This window comes from Anomaloglossus baeobatrachus, chromosome 5 (assembly GCF_048569485.1).
Source record: "Anomaloglossus baeobatrachus isolate aAnoBae1 chromosome 5, aAnoBae1.hap1, whole genome shotgun sequence".
In the NCBI taxonomy this organism is placed as follows: Eukaryota; Metazoa; Chordata; class Amphibia; order Anura; family Aromobatidae; genus Anomaloglossus; species Anomaloglossus baeobatrachus.
The window spans coordinates 571547564-571565774 of record NC_134357.1 but is presented as its reverse complement, the minus strand read 5'-3'; the positions used below and the strand labels follow the sequence as shown (position 1 = coordinate 571565774).

At 46.2% G+C, this 18211-nt stretch overlaps 1 protein-coding gene across 1 annotated transcript in view; it reads right to left on the bottom strand.

Annotated features, from left to right (window-relative positions):
• Positions 1-18211, bottom strand: part of LOC142313071 (uncharacterized) — a 38366-nt gene extending 20155 nt beyond the window's left edge. Inside the window, exons 1-5 of the mRNA XM_075352054.1 lie at positions 18121-18211; positions 4505-4650; positions 4196-4375; positions 3991-4114; positions 79-176 (exon numbers count right to left, since the gene is read on the bottom strand). Of these exons, the coding sequence (XP_075208169.1) occupies positions 79-176; positions 3991-4114; positions 4196-4375; positions 4505-4650; positions 18121-18211 (639 nt within the window). The remainder of the gene's footprint in view (positions 1-78; positions 177-3990; positions 4115-4195; positions 4376-4504; positions 4651-18120) is intronic.

Sequence of the window (18211 nt, the reverse complement as noted above, 5' to 3'; positions counted from 1 at the left end):
ATAAAACAAGACTGAGCACAAGACCTTCACAGCCGTCTACACATCATAGAGATTTCCTGGCACCTTCTCTCCATCTACCTGATCATCCTGAGGAACATCGGGGTCTTCTTGTTTACAGTCCTGTAGAAGAAGAGGACGGGGACATCTCTCTGGTGTTGTCCTCTTACTGGATAGACCTGGAGGAGACACATACAGGGACTGAATTCATTCCTTACATACAGATAATTATCATACCTCCCAACTGTCCCGGATTCTGCGGGACTTGCACGATTTACCAGGGCTGTCCCGCACTCCCGCGGCTCACAGCTGATGTCCCGGCTCCTCCCCTCAGTGGAGTGAATAAATTAAATTAAATTATCATCGGCTATGGATTTTCGGGGAGGCCGGGACTCGAACTCGTGGAGCTGTGAGTTCATTGTTTCAAAGGCAGCAGCTCTAACCACTGAGCTACTGCCTCTATTGAAACCAATAGGAAGATTGTGTTATCTTGACCTATATACTGCAGGTCAGACACCAGAAGCAGGTTATTCAGCTGCAAAGATGGATGGAGGGATGAATGGAGGGATAGAGGGAGGGATAGAGGGAGGGATGGATGGATGATAGAGGGATGAATGGAGGGATACAGGGAGGGATGAATGGAGGGATAGAGGCAGGGATGGATGGATGATAGAGGGATGAATGGAGGGATAGAGGGAGGGATGAATGGAGGGATAGAGGCAGGGATAGATGGATGATAGAGGGATGAATGGAGGGATAGAAGGATGGAGGGATAGAGGGATAAATGGAGGGATAGAGGGAGGGATGAATGGAGGGATAGAGGGATGAATGGAGGGATAGAGGCAGGGATGGATGGATGATAGAGGGATGAATTGAGGGATGAATGGAGGGGTAGAGGGAGGGATGGATGGATGATAGAGGGATGAATGGAGGGATGAATGGAGGGATAGAAGGAGGGATAGAGGGAGGGATGAATGGATGATAGAGGGATGAATGAAGGGATGAATGGAGGGATAGAGGGAGGGATGAATGGAGGGATAGAGGGATGAATGGAGGGATAGAAGGAGGGATGAATGGAGGGATAGAGGGATGAGTGGAGGGATAGAGGGAGGGATGAATGGAGGGATAGAGGCAGGGATGGATGGATGATAGAGGGATGAATTGAGGGATGAATGGAGGGATAGAGGGAGGAATGGATGGATGATAGAGGGATGAATGGAGGGATGAATGGAGGGATAGAAGGAGGGATGAATGGAGGGATGAATGAAGGGATGAAAGGAGGGATAGAGGAAAGGATGAATGGATGATAGAGGGATGAATGAAGGGATGAATGGAGGGATAGAGGGAGGGATGGATGGATGATAGAGGGATGAATGGAGGGATGAATGGAGGGATAGAAGGAGGGATGAATGGAGGGATAGAGGGATGAAAGGAGGGATAGAGGGAGGGATGGATGGATGATAGAGGGATGAATGGAGGGATAGAAGGATGGAGGGATAGAGGGATGAATGGAGGGATAGAGGGAGGGATGAATGGAGGGATAGAGGGATGAATGGAGGGATAGAGGCAGGGATGGATGGATGATAGAGGGATGAATTGAGGGATGAATGGAGGGATAGAGGGAGGGATGGATGGATGATAGAGGGATGAATGGAGGGATGAATGGAGGGATAGAAGGAGGGATGAATGGAGGGATAGAGTGATGAAAGGAGGGATAGAGGGAGGGATGAATGGATGATAGAGGGATGAATGAAGGGATGAATGGAGGGATAGAGGGAGGGATGGATGGATGATAGAGGGATGAATGGAGGGATGAATGGAGGGATAGAAGGAGGGATGAATGGAGGGATAGAGGGATGAAAGGAGGGATAGAGGGAGGGATGGATGGATGATAGAGGGATGAATGGAGGGATGAATGGAGGGATAGAGGGAGGGATGGATGCATGGATGATAGAGGGATGAATGGAGGGATAGAGGGATGGATGGATGGATGATAGAGGGATGAATGGAGGGATAGAGGGAGGGATAGAGGGAGGGATGGATGGATGATAGAGGGATGAATGGAGGGATAGAGGGAGGGATGGAGGGATAGAGGGAGGGATGGATGATAGAGGGATGAATGGAGGGATGAATGGAGGGATAGAGGGAGGGATGAATGGAGGGATAGAGGGAGGGATAGAGGGATGAATGGAGGGATGAATGGAGGGATGAATGGAGAGATAGAGGGAGGGATAGAGGGAGGGATGGATGATAGTGGGATGGATGGATGATAGAGGGATGGATGATAGAGGGATATATAGATACACGACAGATAATAGATAGATAGAGATAGAATCATAGATAGATAGAGGGATAGAATCATAGATAGCTAGATAGATAGATAGATAGAGAGATAGAATCATAGATAGATAGATAGATAGAGAGATAGAATCATAGATAGATAGATAGATAGAATCATAGATAGATAGATAGAGAGATAGAGATAAATAGATAGATAGATAGATAGAGGGATAGAGATAGATAGATAGATAGATAAATACTGTATCTCAATGTTGGTGAAAGAGTCAGATTCATTTGTTCCCATAAAACTACTATAAAGAAATGAGGAAAAAAATACAAATACAATTTTTTTTTTTTTTTATCTTCACCACCTTGGATTCAAACCAGCAACGTTCAAAACTTGTGTCCAGCAGCCTCCTAGCTTTCCTAGCTGCTCTAGCTGTTGAGCCACTAGGATTGATGATGTCAGAGGGAGGATTTCACATAAATGAACCTACAATGCAGCCTCTTACACAGCAGATTACACAGGACACAGCTACATTGTACAGAGCAGCATCTCTATCTCCTGTATTCTGGAGGGAGAGGAAAAGAGGATTTTTTTTTTCTTCTAATAAAGTTACTAAAAATAATAAAAAAAAATAGAATAATGTAATTTTATTGCACTTTTTTATAAAATAATAAACATCACAAATCAGCAAATAACATGGACATATTTGGTGTCCCTGTAATCGTAATGACCTGAACAACACAGCGATCAGGTTATTTATGGGGATCGGTAAATGGCGGGAAAAAAAAGGCGCAATTTATTATTTTTCTTTATTAAAACCCATAAAAAATGTAATAAAAATGGATCACTGAGGCCGTGTTCACACATAGCGTAAATGCGGCATTTTTTCTGCAGGTGTTCGCGCCACGAGTGCAATAACAATGTTCTCTGATTATTGCGTGTTTGCGGTATTTTTTATGCATTGTTCCCCTTATTTGATACATGTTTGTTGCTGATGTGAATCCTGAAGCTTATAAAGAAAGAAACACCAAATCCGCACCGTTCAGCGGCGTCTTTCCACGCACCAGGGGCGGAGATTTCAGGACGTCTCATCCACTTTGCTTGGACAATTAGTCCATATTCACATGTAGTGTAAATGCTGCATTTTTTTCTGCTGTTTCTTTGCACATTTATTCTGCTGTGTGTAATTGTCCAAGTAAAGTGGCTGTGATTCCATGAAAAGACGCTGCTGAATTCTGCGGTTTTCGGGGGGGGGGGGTTCTCTGGAGGTTTCTATGTGGAGCTTAAAAAATGCAGGAAAAAGCTTCTCTGTACGATAAAAACACTTAAAAACGCAGATTCACATCTGAACCAAAAAAACAGAGAAGATTGTTATTGTGTAGTTTGGTGCAGACAGAAACAAAAAGAAACAGAATTTATGCAACGTGATTGATAGGCACAATTGATAGGCACGGATTGATAGGCACAAATAAGCAACATGTCATATAGTGACACAGAAATATAAAAAAATTCTGACTGCTATAAATATGAATGAACAGTCCGGAGCATCTGCTGAATGACCCTTACTGCTAAATGGGTGTGGCTAGGGGTGTGGCCAAAATTTGCCGCGGCGCGCTGCGCGCGCCGCATACTTTGTCCCTCTTTCCTTTCTTGAAAAGTTGGGAGGTATGAATTATAGGCCGTGTGTATTTAGTCCTGTCTATTACCTGGTGATGTGAGGGGCTGGGGAACCTCCATCATGATGTCCTTGTACAGATCTTTGTGTCCTTCTAAATACTCCCACTCCTCCATGGAGAAATAGACGGTGACGTCCTGACACCTTATAGGAACCTGACACATACAATGATACTGTCACCCCCGATCCCTTCATAGCGTTACTGTATAATGTCCCAGCATTCCCAGCAGTGTCACCTCTCCAGTCAGCAGCTCAATCATCTTGTAGGTGAGTTCTAGGATCTTCTGGTCATTGATGTCCTCGTGTATAGGGGGGTGAGGTGGAGGCCCCGTGATTGGGCTCAGGGGTCTTCCCCATCCCTCAGACACAGGGGCCTGACAGCGATCACTAGAGGTCTTCTTCACTACTGTGTAATCCTGGTTATGGAGAGACACAGTAAGAAATCTCACTACAGACATTTCCAGAGTCCTCACCTCTCCAGTTCTGTCCATCTGTTATTCCCATAGATAAGAATGATGTAATGTGACGTCATCAGAATCTCTCACCTCTCCAGTAAGCCGGAAGAGGATCTCTAGGGTGAGGTGTAATATCCTCTCCGCCATCTTGTCCCTGTCCCTATTCATCCTTGAAGGGTCAATCATGAAAACTTCCATAGAAGATCTCCTCTGATAGGAATTGATATTGTAGGGACCTGAATGGGAAGAAGATGAGACGATGTAAAATCTTATAGTATCCCATGTAACAAATGCCAGTCTTTCAGTTAATGATAGAGGTGTTCAGTGCTTCCATGCAATCTAGAGTGTGTTAGCGGGTAAATAGTGAGGATTAATTAGGTGGCCAGGTAATGGGGTATGGTATATAAGGGATAGTGAGGCTGAGGTTGAGGTTGATGCGAGAATACTGAACGGAGGTAAAGTTGAAAGCCCTTGATTTACCTATATTGCCTATAAGAGATGGTAGTATTAGTTCTCAGCTCGCTTTTGGGTATTATAATGGTAAGGGGTCTGAGTATCACTATTGGGGGAGCGCTGGATGTGGCTCATGACTATTTCTAAGAGCTTAATGTAGCTCTCAAGGTAATATAGGTTTCCCATCCTTCCCCACATCCTGTCCTGCTCACTTTCCACATTTGACCAAGTCATAGAAGCAATCTCCAGGCTCCTCTCTTCTTCTCGTGCTACCACTTACACTACTGACCCCTTTCCCTCACAAGTACTCCAGTCTCTCTCTCCAGTCGTTACTAGAGTTGAGCGCGGTTCGCGGTTCACCAGTTCGCGGTTCGAGTGATTTTGGGGGCTGTTCTAGATCGAACTAGAACTCGAGCTTTTTGCTAAAGCTCGATAGTTCTAGATACGTTCGAGAACAGTTCTAGCAGCAAAAAGCAGGGCTTTTTACAGCTACAGTGTGCAGGAGCCATCGCTGGCAGCCTGCCAGAAGCTGGTAACCAAGATAAACATCAGGTATCCAAGCAAAGCGCTTTGGTTAGTAACCCGATGTTTATCCTAGTTACGTGCAGGAAGCCCACACTTCCCCGCTCAGCTCACTCCGCCCCCTCCTGCACGCGGCATGTACACACACACACACTCACACTCACCTGTCCCCAGTCAAGCAGTCCACGACACTGACGTCCTCAGCGCCACCCACTTCGCACTCCGCCACAAGCACACATGGCTCCGCCCACCTGCACTCTGCACACATGGTCCCGCTCGGCTTACCTGCGGTGATGAAGTACCGACCTCAGCGCTGTCACTGTCCTCCATGGCCGCCGCTTGTCACATCACCTTCTCTCGCTTCCGACCCGAGACTGACTAGCGGTGACGTCACGGGCTGCTCGCGATACTTGGCTGTTAAGGCGGCGGTCATTGAACTCAGTGACAGGTGCTGTCAGCAGTGCAGGAGATCAGCGCAGGTAATGTACCTCGCTGACAGCAGCACTTGTCATCCCCTGCAGTGACCTGGGCTGACCCATTGATGTTAGCTCAGGTCACTGCACTGCTCTCCCAGCCAATGGGGAACATCCTGCTCTTCATTGACTGGGACAGTGTGGATCGTCATGGCAACCCCTTGGATTACACCAGACCTGGATTTGTTTTTCTTTCTAATAAATTGGTTAAAGAGGGAATGTATTGGGGAGTGTTTTTTCAAATAAAAATGTGTTTGTCGTCTATTTTTTATTTATTACTGACTGGGTTGGTGATGTCGGGTATCTGATAGACGCCTGACCACACCAACCTCAGGGCTTGATGCCAGGTGACATTACACATCTGGTATTAACCCCATATATTACCCCGTTTGCCACCGCACCAGGGCGCGGGATGAGCTGGGGCGAAGCACCAGGATTGGCACATCTAATGTATGCGCCAGTTCTGGAGCGGCTGCGGCCTGCTATTTTTAGGCTGGGGAGAGTCCAATAACCATGGACCTCCCTAGTCTGAGAATATCAGACCCCAGCTGTCTGCTTTACCTTGGCTGGTGATCCAATTTTTTTTAAATTATTTATTTAATTTAAAATAACAGCGTGGGGTGCCCTCAGTTTTGGATTACCAGCCAAGATGAGGTTGCCAGCTGTGGTCTGCAGGCTGCAGCCGTCTGCTTTACCCTAGCTGGCTACAAAAATAGGGGGAACCCTACGTCATTTTTTTTTTTCATTTTTTTGGCTAAATACAAAGCTAAGCACCCCTTAGTGCCACATGAAAGGCACCAAAGGGTGCAAAATTACAAAATGCAGGAGAGTGGGACATTATGTGTCTTTCTGCCATTATAATGACAGAAAAGACTGATATGAAGTGCACAAGCACAAGAAAATCACCAGAGCGCTCTAAGCTGTGAAAAGCAGTAGAAAATGGCACTGGAGTGAACATGTGACCGTCTCATGTAGGATGAAGCTATGAATCCTGGGTAAATTTATGCATTTACCCTCCTTCAGTTTTTTGCAGTACACAAAAAAAACGGAAGGCACACGGATGACAAACAGATGACATACGGACCGTCTACGGAACGGAAACGGATGCCACACGGATGCACCCGTGAAAAAAAACGGACTGTTTTTTGCAGACCGCAAAAATGGATCGGTCGTGTTAATGTAGCCTTATTCTGATCTGCCGTTTATAAACAGCAGGCAGAAATAAGTGAATAACGCCCCCCAGCGTCAGAAAATCTCCGGGGTTTCAGGGCTAGCTGAGACCCTGGAGATCATGATTCAGGACGGTTTTTCCGGTCCCCGCTCACGTGATCACAGGTATACACCGTACACCGATGATCACGTTACAGTAAATGACAGCGCCGATAAAAAATTATTTATCTCCCATCTGGCATGAACAAACATGATAAATCTCCTCCCCGGTCCCCCGGTGTAGCCAAAGTGCCCCCCCTGATGCCCTCCCAGAAATCCAAGATGGCCGCGCGCACAGCAGCGCGCCGGCTGCATTCACCCTACTCCTCTGATTTCTGTCGCATGTGCCATGACACATGCGACAGAAAACTCCTCCCCAGGCCCTGCCAGGTCACCCCCTATAACCCCACCGGTGTTCCCCGGTGTCCCACGGTACCTGTGCAGCGTTGATCCCCCCACGGCCCTCTCCTTCACAATAGACGCTGCCGCATGCACAGAGCGGCTGTCAGCTCAGCTTCCTGTGTTCAGACACAGTGAGTGGTGGTTATGCATCTGTAAGCTAAATGGGCGGCACAGTGGCTCAGTGGTTAGCACTGCAGTCTTGCAGCGCTGAGGTCCTGGGTTCAATTCTCACCAAGGACACCATCTGCAAGGAGTTTGTATGTTCTCCCTGTGTTTGCGTGGGTTTCCTCCCACACTCCAAAGACATACAGCGCTATGGAATTAATAACGCTTTATAAATGAATAAATTATTATTATTACTGCAATGCCCTGCTCATGAGGTAAGGAACATAATTGATCAGGAGAGCTATATACTACATTTCCAAATGGAGGGATTTGCTTTTATAGTTTCCCTGCTGAACGACTACCAAACATGAGAGTTCGTTATACGCCACAAGAAAACACATCTAAATAACGAGCTCTGTTGTTAAGTATTCATTCAGCTGGATAACTGGACTTAAAGGGGTATTCCATCTCCAAGATCCTATCCCCAATATATAGTAGGTGGAATAGCAATAATATCAGCAAATACCAATATTTGGAAATGTAGAATAGTTCTCCTGATTAGGCATGCCCTTACCTCATGAGCAGGGCATTGCAGCTTTGGTAGCAACCATTACGACATGGACTCTGCTGCTGTGGACCCAGGGAGAGTGAGTGCAGATTCATTGCACCCACACTCCTCACATGAAGGGTCTGCACTCCTAGAAAATGGGGGATACGTTCCCTGAGTGTCTCCCCCCATATTCTAGACGGTCCAGAGTCGTCGTGGGACCCCTTTATTTTTTTTCTTACAATAAATTGGTGAAAGAGGAAATGTTTTGGGGACTGTTTTTTCAAATAAATTTCTTTTGTCGATTTTTTTTTTGTTAGTACTGACAGTTTATGATGTTGAGTATCTAATAGACGCCATGACATCACAAACTGCTGGGCTTGATGTCAGGTGACCTTACAGCTAGTATCAACCCGATTTATTACCCCGTTTGCCACTGCACCAGGGCACGGGATGAGCTGGGGTGAAGCGCCAGGATTGGCGCATCTAGTGGATGCGCCACGTCTGCGGTGCCTGCGGCCTGCTATTTTTAGGCTGTGAAGGCCCAATAACTATGGACCTTCCCACACTGAGAATACCAGACCACAGCTGTCCGCTTTACCTTGGCTGTGATCCAATTTGGGGGGGACCCTACTTTTTTTGTGTAATTATTAATATTTATAAAATATTTATAAAAAAAGAGCCTGGGGGGACCTCTACATTGGATCCCCAAGCACGGTAAAGCTGCCAGCTGTGGTTTTCAGGCTACAGCCGTCTGCTTTACCCTAGCTGGGTATCAAAAATGGGGGGACCCAACGTCATTTTTTTTGTAACTATTTTTTAAATAGAAAAAATTAATGGGCTTCCCTGTATTTTGATTGCCAACCAAGGTAACGGCAGGCAGATGGGGGTGGCAACCCATAGCTGTCTGCTTTATCTGCGCTGAGAATCAAAAATACCGCAGAGCGCTACGTCATTTTTTTTAAAGATTTATTTCTACAGCACTATGATGTCCACCAATCAAAATACAGGGAAGCCCATTTTGTTTTTAGTTATTTAAATAAATAATTAAAAAAAATATATATGGGCTCCCGCTGCATTTTTTGTATTGCTAGCTAAGGGTAATCCAAGCAGCTACTGGCTGCTAACCAGCACTGCTTGGTGTTAACTTCACTGGAAATGGAAAATCCAGGGAAGCATTTTTTATTTTTTTTGACAAAAAACTACAAAAAAAGGACGTGAGCTTCGCCATATTTTTGTATGCTAGCCAGGTATAGCAGGCAGGTGCTGGAAGAGTTGGATACAGCGCCAGAAGATGGCGCTTCTATGAAAGTGCCATTTTCTGAGGCGGCTGCAGACTGCAATTCGCAGCAGTGGGGCCCAGAAAGCTCAGGCCAACCTGTGCTGCGGATTCCAATCCCCAGCTGCCTAGTTGTACCTGGCTGGACACAAAAATGGGGCGAAGCCTACGTCATTTGTTTTCTAATTATTTCATGAAATTCATGAAATAATAAAAAAAGGGCTTCCCTTTATTTTTGGTTCCCAGCCGGGTACAAATAGGCAACTGGGGGTTGGGGGCAGCCGTACCTGCCTGCTGTACCTGGCTAGCATACAAAAATATGGCGAAGCCGACATAATTTTTTCAGGGGGCAAAAACTTCTGCATACAGTCCTGGATGGAGTATGCTGAGACTTGTAGTTCTGCAGCTGCTGTCTGTCTGTATGGAGAAGAGCAGACAGCAGCTGCAGAACTACAAGGTTCAGCATACTCCATCCAGGACTGTATGCAGAAGTTTTTTGCCCACCAAAAAAATGACGTGGGCTTCGCCATATTTTTGTATGCTAGCCAGGTACAGCAGGCAGCCACGGGCTGCCTCCAACCCCCAGTTGCCTTTGTACCCGGCTGGGAACCAAAAATATGGGGAAGCCCGTTTTTTTTTAATTATTTCACTTATTTCATGAAATAATTAAAAAACAAATGACGTGGGCTTCGCCCCATTTTTGTGTCCAGCCGGGTACAACTAGGCAGCTGGGGATTGGAATCCGCAGCACAGGTTAGCCCAAGGTTTCTGGGCGCCTCTGCTGCGAATTACAGTCCGTAGCCGCCCCAGAAAATGGCGCTTTCATAGAAGCGCCATCATCTGGCGCTGTATCCAACTCTTCCAACAGCCCTGAAGCCGGGTGGCTTGTTGGGTAATAATGAGTTAGTACTAGCTTTGTTTTACTAGCTAGTATTAAGCCAGAGATTCTTAATGTCAGGCACGTTTGACCCGGCCATTAAGAATCTCCAATAAAGGGTTAAAAAAAAGAAACCACACAGAGAAAAAATACTTTAATAGAAATAAATACACAGACACATTAGAGACTCCATCTTTATTACCCCCTGTCAGCCCTCCACGATCCATGGTCTTCTGTCTTTCTTGTTCAACAAATGCAGCTCTGCTCCATCACTGCTGCATGGGGAAGACGCTGCTTCCCGTGCAGCCTTCACTCCGTGAAGGCTGCATGGGAAGCAGCATGCAGCCTTCACTCCGTGAGTGATCAGTGCTGCTGGCTGTCAGCGGTAACAGCGGTAACGCTGACAGATGCGTTACCATAGCAACGGTGCTCCCGGAGCCGCGGTTAGCGGTGACGTCACCGCTAACTGCGTTGCTATGGCAACGGTGATCTCCGTTAATGACCGGCTGTGTCAGCCGGTCCCTAACGGAACAGGGAGTCGACCGTGTGCTAGAGCATGTCGCCGGTACACGGCGATACACAAATGTGCACCGTGTACCAGAGAGTGCAATGACAGGTCCTACATGACGCGTCATAGTCATGTGACCAGTCTGTAGCCAATGAGATAATAGCCACGTGACTGGTGACATGGCTATTTTGACGTCACGATAGGTCCTGCATCACTGCTGGCAGTGCTGGTCACCGGGAGGATTCAGCGATCATCGGATGGAATAGCGGCAGGAGACAGAGTGCAGGAGGGATCGCGGGCACCGGTAAGTGTTATGGCAATGTTTATTAACTGTATGTGTACATTTATAATGCGTTTTTATGTGTTTGTGATTGCCTCCTATTATATCCTATTGGTTCGAGTTCGGTTCGTCGAACGTTCGCCGAACTGAACTCGAACGAGACCTCCGTTCGACGAACCGAACTCGAGCCGAACCACGGCCGGTTCGCTCATCTCTAGTCGTTACTACTCACCTAACTAAACTCTTCAATCTCTCTCTCTTTCTCTTCCGGTATCTTCCTCTCCTCCCTCAAACACTCTATCATTGCTCAATTATTAAAAAAAATTCTTCTCTTGAGCCATCCTGCATAAACAACTACAGACCAGTCTCCAATCTCCCTTTCATCTCTAAACTCTTGGAGCTTCTGGTCTATTTCGTCTCACCTGCTACCTCTCCTCTCACTCTCTTCTAGATCCTTCACAATCTGGCTTCCACCCCCTACAGTCAACAGAAACTGCCCTCATCAAAGTGACCAATGACCTACTGACAGTAAAACGTAATGGTGACTACTCCCTGCTTATTCTTTTTGACCTCTCTGCAGCCTTCGACACTGTTGATCACCATTTCCTTCTCTCTATGCTCCATTCAGTCAGCCTAAATGACACCAGGCTCTCCTGGTTCTCTTCCTATCTTTCTGGCCACTCATCCAGTACATCTTTTGCTGGCTCCACATCTTCTCCTCATCCTCTCACTGTTGGGGTCTCACCGAGTTCAGTCCTTGACCCTTGTCTCTTTTCTCTCTACACTGCCCAATTGGACAGACCATCAATAGATTTGGCTTTCAGTACCATCTTTATGCTGATGACACACAACTAGTATACATCTCATCCCCTGAGCTCACTCCCGCTGTACTACAGAACACCAGTGACTGTGTGTCTGCAGTTTCCAACATCATGTCTGCTCTCTATCTGAAACTTAACCTTTCCAAAACTGAACTACTTCTACTCCCTCCATCTACTAAAATCCCTAAACCTGATGTGATGCCCGTGAGCTAGTCAGGGCATCACAGGGTACTGCATGCTCTTTATCTCTTAGTGCAGGACTCAACCCCCCCATGGTTCTGGGTTCCCAACCTATGGTACTGCCTCCATCAGCATCCAAATCCCAACCACACCTCACACCACACCCTGTCAGACACACCAGTGGCCTGCTGAGCTGGAATAGGGCCGCCCACCTAAGGGTCAAGCAAACTGGTGGGAGGGAAAGAGAGAGAGAACAGCGGTAGCCCTTGAGTAGTGAGGAGCTGGGGAGTGTGTGGCTCCCTGGGAGTCAGAGGTTTGGTCACAGATGGTGGTCTTTGACCGGAGAAGTCGGAGACCCAGTTGCAGGGTATTGAGGCTGGGTGCCTGGACCCAGTCTTGGAGGACGGGAGGCATCTGAGTCTAATAACTGGTCCAGGAACGAAATCATGGCGGGGTACTCGACCCTAGGTCAAGGAGTAGCTTCAGGCAACCCGGCAATTAACCTGCGAAATATAGTGACTTTATGGACTGTCCGCAAGAAGCTCAGAGATCGGGGGCACTAGCACAACAAGGGGGATAGGGCTTTCCAACCCAATCAGCCCACAGAAATCCCAAGCGTGAGCCCTCGAGAGCACAGCTCCACTACCAATAAGTAGGGAGTGGGGCCCGGGCAGCTTTATGCCAACGGGCCACCAGATCGCTTCTAATTTGTACACGGAGGCAGGGTCCGGACCTCCCGGCAGTACTATAGGGGACGGATACCTGGACGGGCTCCCCCAAGAGGGCAGTGGCACCCAGAAACTTGGTTTACCGTGTTGTCAGAGTCTGCTTTGCAGTCGCATCATCACCAACACTGCCTGAGTGAGTACGTGGTCTCCACTGCTTCCAACCAGCCCTGCGCTCCCCTACACCAGCATTCCCACCATCCAGAGTCCCAGGGCCTCCCCTACCCGTGGAGAGAACATCATCTGGCTGCCCCACTCCATCTCCCCTGGGTACTCCCATCGGCAGTGGTGGTACTCCCAGCGAACCACAGGTGGCATCACGAACTCTTATCCCCTGTAAATACACCCTTTTACATTCGAGTGGCTGCGAGCCCCCCGGGTCTGGAGACCTTCGAGCCACAGCAGTGTTATGGACAAGATTATGAATTATTATAAGTATATAAGAGTTACATGGAGATATCCATAAAGAACAGGATTTAAGATGGTGTTTGAACTGTACCCCACATATCTCTTGGCATAAAACTCAGACAGTCTGGGCTATTCTTGTGACAAGTGAATCATGCTGACATTGCTTAATATAAATGAGGAACCAAGCACATTACAGTAAATTGTATATCACAGAATAAGCTGTTCTACTTTATCCAATAGGAGACGTGTTACGTATTCTTGGCACCTAGCCAATAAGGTTATATATATTTGTACAACTTCCGGAAATAAATCAGTCTTACTTTCTATTCATATCTGAGCACGTCTCTGGTGTGTGTGAAAGGTGGTTATGCATGCTACCACGAGTGACTCATAATTTGGACTGCAGACAGTTTAAGAGGGATGCATGACTAGATTGCATCAACCTAAATTACGGCCTTATCAGCAGAACCCCCTGATCCAAGCGGTTTGACCACTGCAGGGGCGGCACACTGACATCTCCCTTTCTGTGTGCAGTATCACGATAACTCCTAGGCTGTAGGCTTGCTATCTGGGTGTTTTCCTTGACACCAATCTTTACTTCACCTCCTATATACAATCTCTCGCCCACTCTTGTCACTTGCACCTGAAGAACACCTCTAGATTCTACCCGGTCCACACCATGGAAACTACAAAATCACTCACTGTTGCCCTGATCTACATCCGCTTTGATTACTGTAACTCTCTATTAATTGGTCTCTCTCTTACTAGGCTTACCCCTCTCCAGTCCATCATTAATGCAGCAGCCAGAGTCAGCTATCTGGCTAATCGATATTCGGACGCTCCCACTCTGTACAAATTATTACACTGGCTGCCCATACATCCTAGGATCCAATTTAAATTGCGTGTTCTCACCCACAAAGTCCTTCACAGTGCTGCACCTCCCTACATCTCCACCCTCATTTCTGTCTATCACCCTATCCGCAGTCTACGCTCCGCAAACGACTTTCGACTAATAATCTGAACTTCCAACTTCCGGCTCCAAGACTTCTCCCGAGCTAAACAAATCCTCTGGAATGCTCTACAACAAGAAACTAGGATAAATCACAACTTACACAGCTTCAGACGTTGAGTAAAAACACATCTTTTTAGGGCGGCCTATCACACTCAATAATCGAAGTCAATTCATATATATCCCTTCAACTACTTCTCAGAATATAATTCTCGGTCAAACTCATTATCTCATTATGTCATTATGCACAGTAAAATGAGTACTGTATCAATATGGGCTGAAAAGCCACTCTACCAGGAAGAAGCCATTACTCCAAAAGAAACCTAAAGCCAGATTAATGTTTTCAAATGCACACAGGAACAAAGACCTTAATTTTTGGAGACGTTCTGTGGTCTGAAGAAACTAAAATTGAACTCTTTGGCCACAATGACCATTGTTACGTTTGGAGGAAAAAGGGTGAAGCTTTGAAGCCTAAGAACACCATCCCAACTGTGAAACATGGGGGTGGCAGCATCATGTTGTGGGGGTGTTTTGCTGCAGGAGAGTCTGTTGTACTTCACAAAATAGATGGCATCATGTAGAAAGGAAATTATGGGGCAATACTGAAGAATCATCTCAAGACATTAATCAGAATCTTAAAGCTTGTGCGGAAATGGGTCTTCCTAATGGACAATGACCTGAAGCATACTGCCAAACTGCTTACAAAGTGGCTTAAGCATAAGAAAGTCAATATTTTGGAGTACCCATCACAAAGCCCTGATCTCAATCCTATTGAACATTCATGGGCAAAGCTGAAAAGGCCGGTGCGAGCAAGGCGACCTCCAAACATGTCTCAGCTACACCAGTTCTGTCAGGTAGAATGGGCCCAAATTCCTACCAACTACTGTGAGGAGCTTGAGGAAGGAGATCCAAAATGTTTTCCCCAAGTCACACAGTGTAAGGTCAATGCTACCAAATACTAATGACATGGAGGAAAACGTTTGACTTTGCAGAAAGTAATAAAAATGCCTTAAAACATTCTCTCTCCCTCATTATTCTGGAATTTGGCAAATATAAATTTTGGTAATCTTAATTGACCTAAAACTAGAGTTGAGTGAATCTGAGGTTCGCGGTTTGTGTTTGGAAACTGACTTTCAAAAAAAAAGTTTAGGTTCGAAGCTCAAGTGAGTTACGAGTGCAAACCACTGAAGTGAGCAGCGATGTGCTTGGGTATGAGTGATGCTCAGCCCTGTGCGAGACGTTTGCAGTGTCATCTCTACAATTCATGGAATTTCTTTCATGTGAGATTCTCACCCAACAGCATCATATCCCTCCTGTATCTCCATGGACAGGATGAGTCATTGCCTTCGGAGAATTCAGCAAACGTAAGAATTTACAGTGAACAACGTAAATATAAGCAGATACTTGGTATCAGTGTAATCGTGCTGACCCATAGATAACAAAGAACAATATTATAGAATAAATTTAAAGAATAAACAATCTAAAAAACAGCAGCATCACTATTTTTTGCATAACACCTTCATAAAACGTGAATAGTAGTTTAAACAATAAGCGATATTTACTTTAAATGCAACTTATCCCACAAAAACAATTCATAAAATACAAAGAATATTCAAAAGGTCCAAAAGACTGGAAGGGGGCAATGATAACGGTCCCCAGTGATTGTCCCTCTCCACCTACCTCCACCCGCAGAGCCACACACTGAATATATATCTGTGCTTACAGGACCTGTGATGATGTCACATGGAGGGGAGGAGTCAGGAAGAAAGCCACGAGTGACTTCTTACATCACATCCATACATCTCCTTTAGGAGGACATTGATTACACAGAGAGGGGCATTTTAAAGATGGGGTTGTAAAGCATCATTCTTGGGATTCCAGAGCCTCAATCTCGGGATGACTGGTGCTCCCAGCAGTTAAACTCTCATCGACCAGCAAATTGCCCTATATCCAGTGGATATGGGATAACTCATGATTTTGGGAATAACTCTTTAATTTCCAAGTTTTAATCCAGGCAGAATATTTTCCCATCTCGACAATTGATAGTGTCTTTAAAAAAAAATCTCAGAATCTTTATTCACAACATGGAGAAAGCTTTTCCCGTACTTTGTTTAGATGTCTGATGACACAGCGGACAAGGTGACCTGGATAGGGCACAGAACGACTAACTAAACACGTTGATCAAGCACCTCCCCTAGCAGGAGAGTACTTTAAGTAACCAGTACCTCTCAGCGATTAAGGGCACCAGCTCATGAGCGCCCCAGGAACACTCCCAGGGGACGTGCGTCACGTGCACATGCCCCGGTAACAGGAAGCAAGGAGAGCACATGTGGATGAGCCAGGAGACGCCTGGACACATGGTGAGAGTTTGCCGCAGCGGTGAGCAAGCGCGTGTACCTGCAGGGGAAGAGCAGGGAGCACAGGGAGACCAGCGCTACGCAAGTGAGGCCTGCAGTTCTTTGGATGGATGTGCGTCCCACCATGCCGCAAGACCGAAAGTACCAGCGGCTGAGTGTGAATGTACTCCACCGGCAGCCACAAGGAGAGCACTGGGGCTATGTGATGGGGCAAGTGCACCATTCCTTTTAAACGTGGCGCCAGTCGTAGTCTACAGGCTAAAAGTAGTGTGGGTGGAATGCGCACCCCCAAATACAGAAGTGCCACCAGATCACAAAGCAGGAAATATGAGTAGTGGGGTGCATTATGTGCTCCGCCAGCAGGCTGGGTGGAAACAATAGAGGCAAAATAAGGGAGTAGATACGCTTCACCTACAACAGAGATGCAGATATGGTGTCATTGGAGCGCTAAATGTACCCGAACCATTCCAAAGGTGCAAAGATGAAAGCAATAATGTCCCTTATACCATATCTTTAGGGGACCCCAGTCCTGGAGCAAAATCCCCTGAAAACCCAATGGTGTACAAAGATAATCCAAATAAGTGAAGGTAAAGTTCCAAAAGGAAAAACTAGAGCAAGTATTTTTATGCCGCTATATAGTCTGCATAAACAACTAAGGAGTTAAAAGTGTTTGAGAGCAGCTACAAGGACAAGAAATACAGATAAATTAACATGTGCACCTCATCCACTATTAAAAAATAAAACTGGATGAAGGGGAAAATATTATCATTATGGATTCTGAGAAATACCTGTTGATCTGTTATACCATTCTTGTGGATAAATCCACATATGGGATCCTCCCTTCTGACCTCACACAGGAGTGTGCTGATATTTTATTCAGCATACTGAACCGAGCACTGGAAACATCTATCATATCCAGGAACAAATTTGACTTTCTCCACCCAAAATATCCTATCATTGCCACCTTTTACGCTATACTAAAAATCCATAAGGGTCAGACACCCCTGAGAGGGAGCCAATAGTGTCAGGGGTGGATGTGCTAAGTCAAAACTCAAGTGCGTATCTTGATTAAGTACTCCACCGTTTCGTTACCAGCCTACCATCGTATATCAGAGACACTACTGACCGACTCACTAAACTTGACATCAATGTGGGTCCTAACACCATACTGGCTTCCATCGATGTAGAACAACTTTACAGTAGTATACCACATAAGTGAGGTTTGGAAGCGGTGGAACATTACCTCATCATGCGGGGAAACCATATGCGACAGCATAATGCCTTTATCATGAGAATACTCCAGTTTGTCCTGAACCACAACTACAATAATAAGTTCTACCACCAACTCAGGGGAACCACAATGTGCCCCCACTTATGCCAACATGTTCCAGGGTTGGTGGGAGGACAAGGTGGTTTTTAGGATGTCACCTGGAGCCACATATTAATTTTTGGGGGCGTTACATTGATGGCATCCTCGTCCTTTGGACAGGGGGTGTCACAACCTTTCGAAGCATTCATTGTGCATCTTAACACCAATGATTATGGACTTACATTTACGTATGAAATAGGTGGAGATGGTCTCGTGTTCCTGGATCTGTCTATATCTATCACTGAGGATGGTGGCTTGTGTACAACGATACAT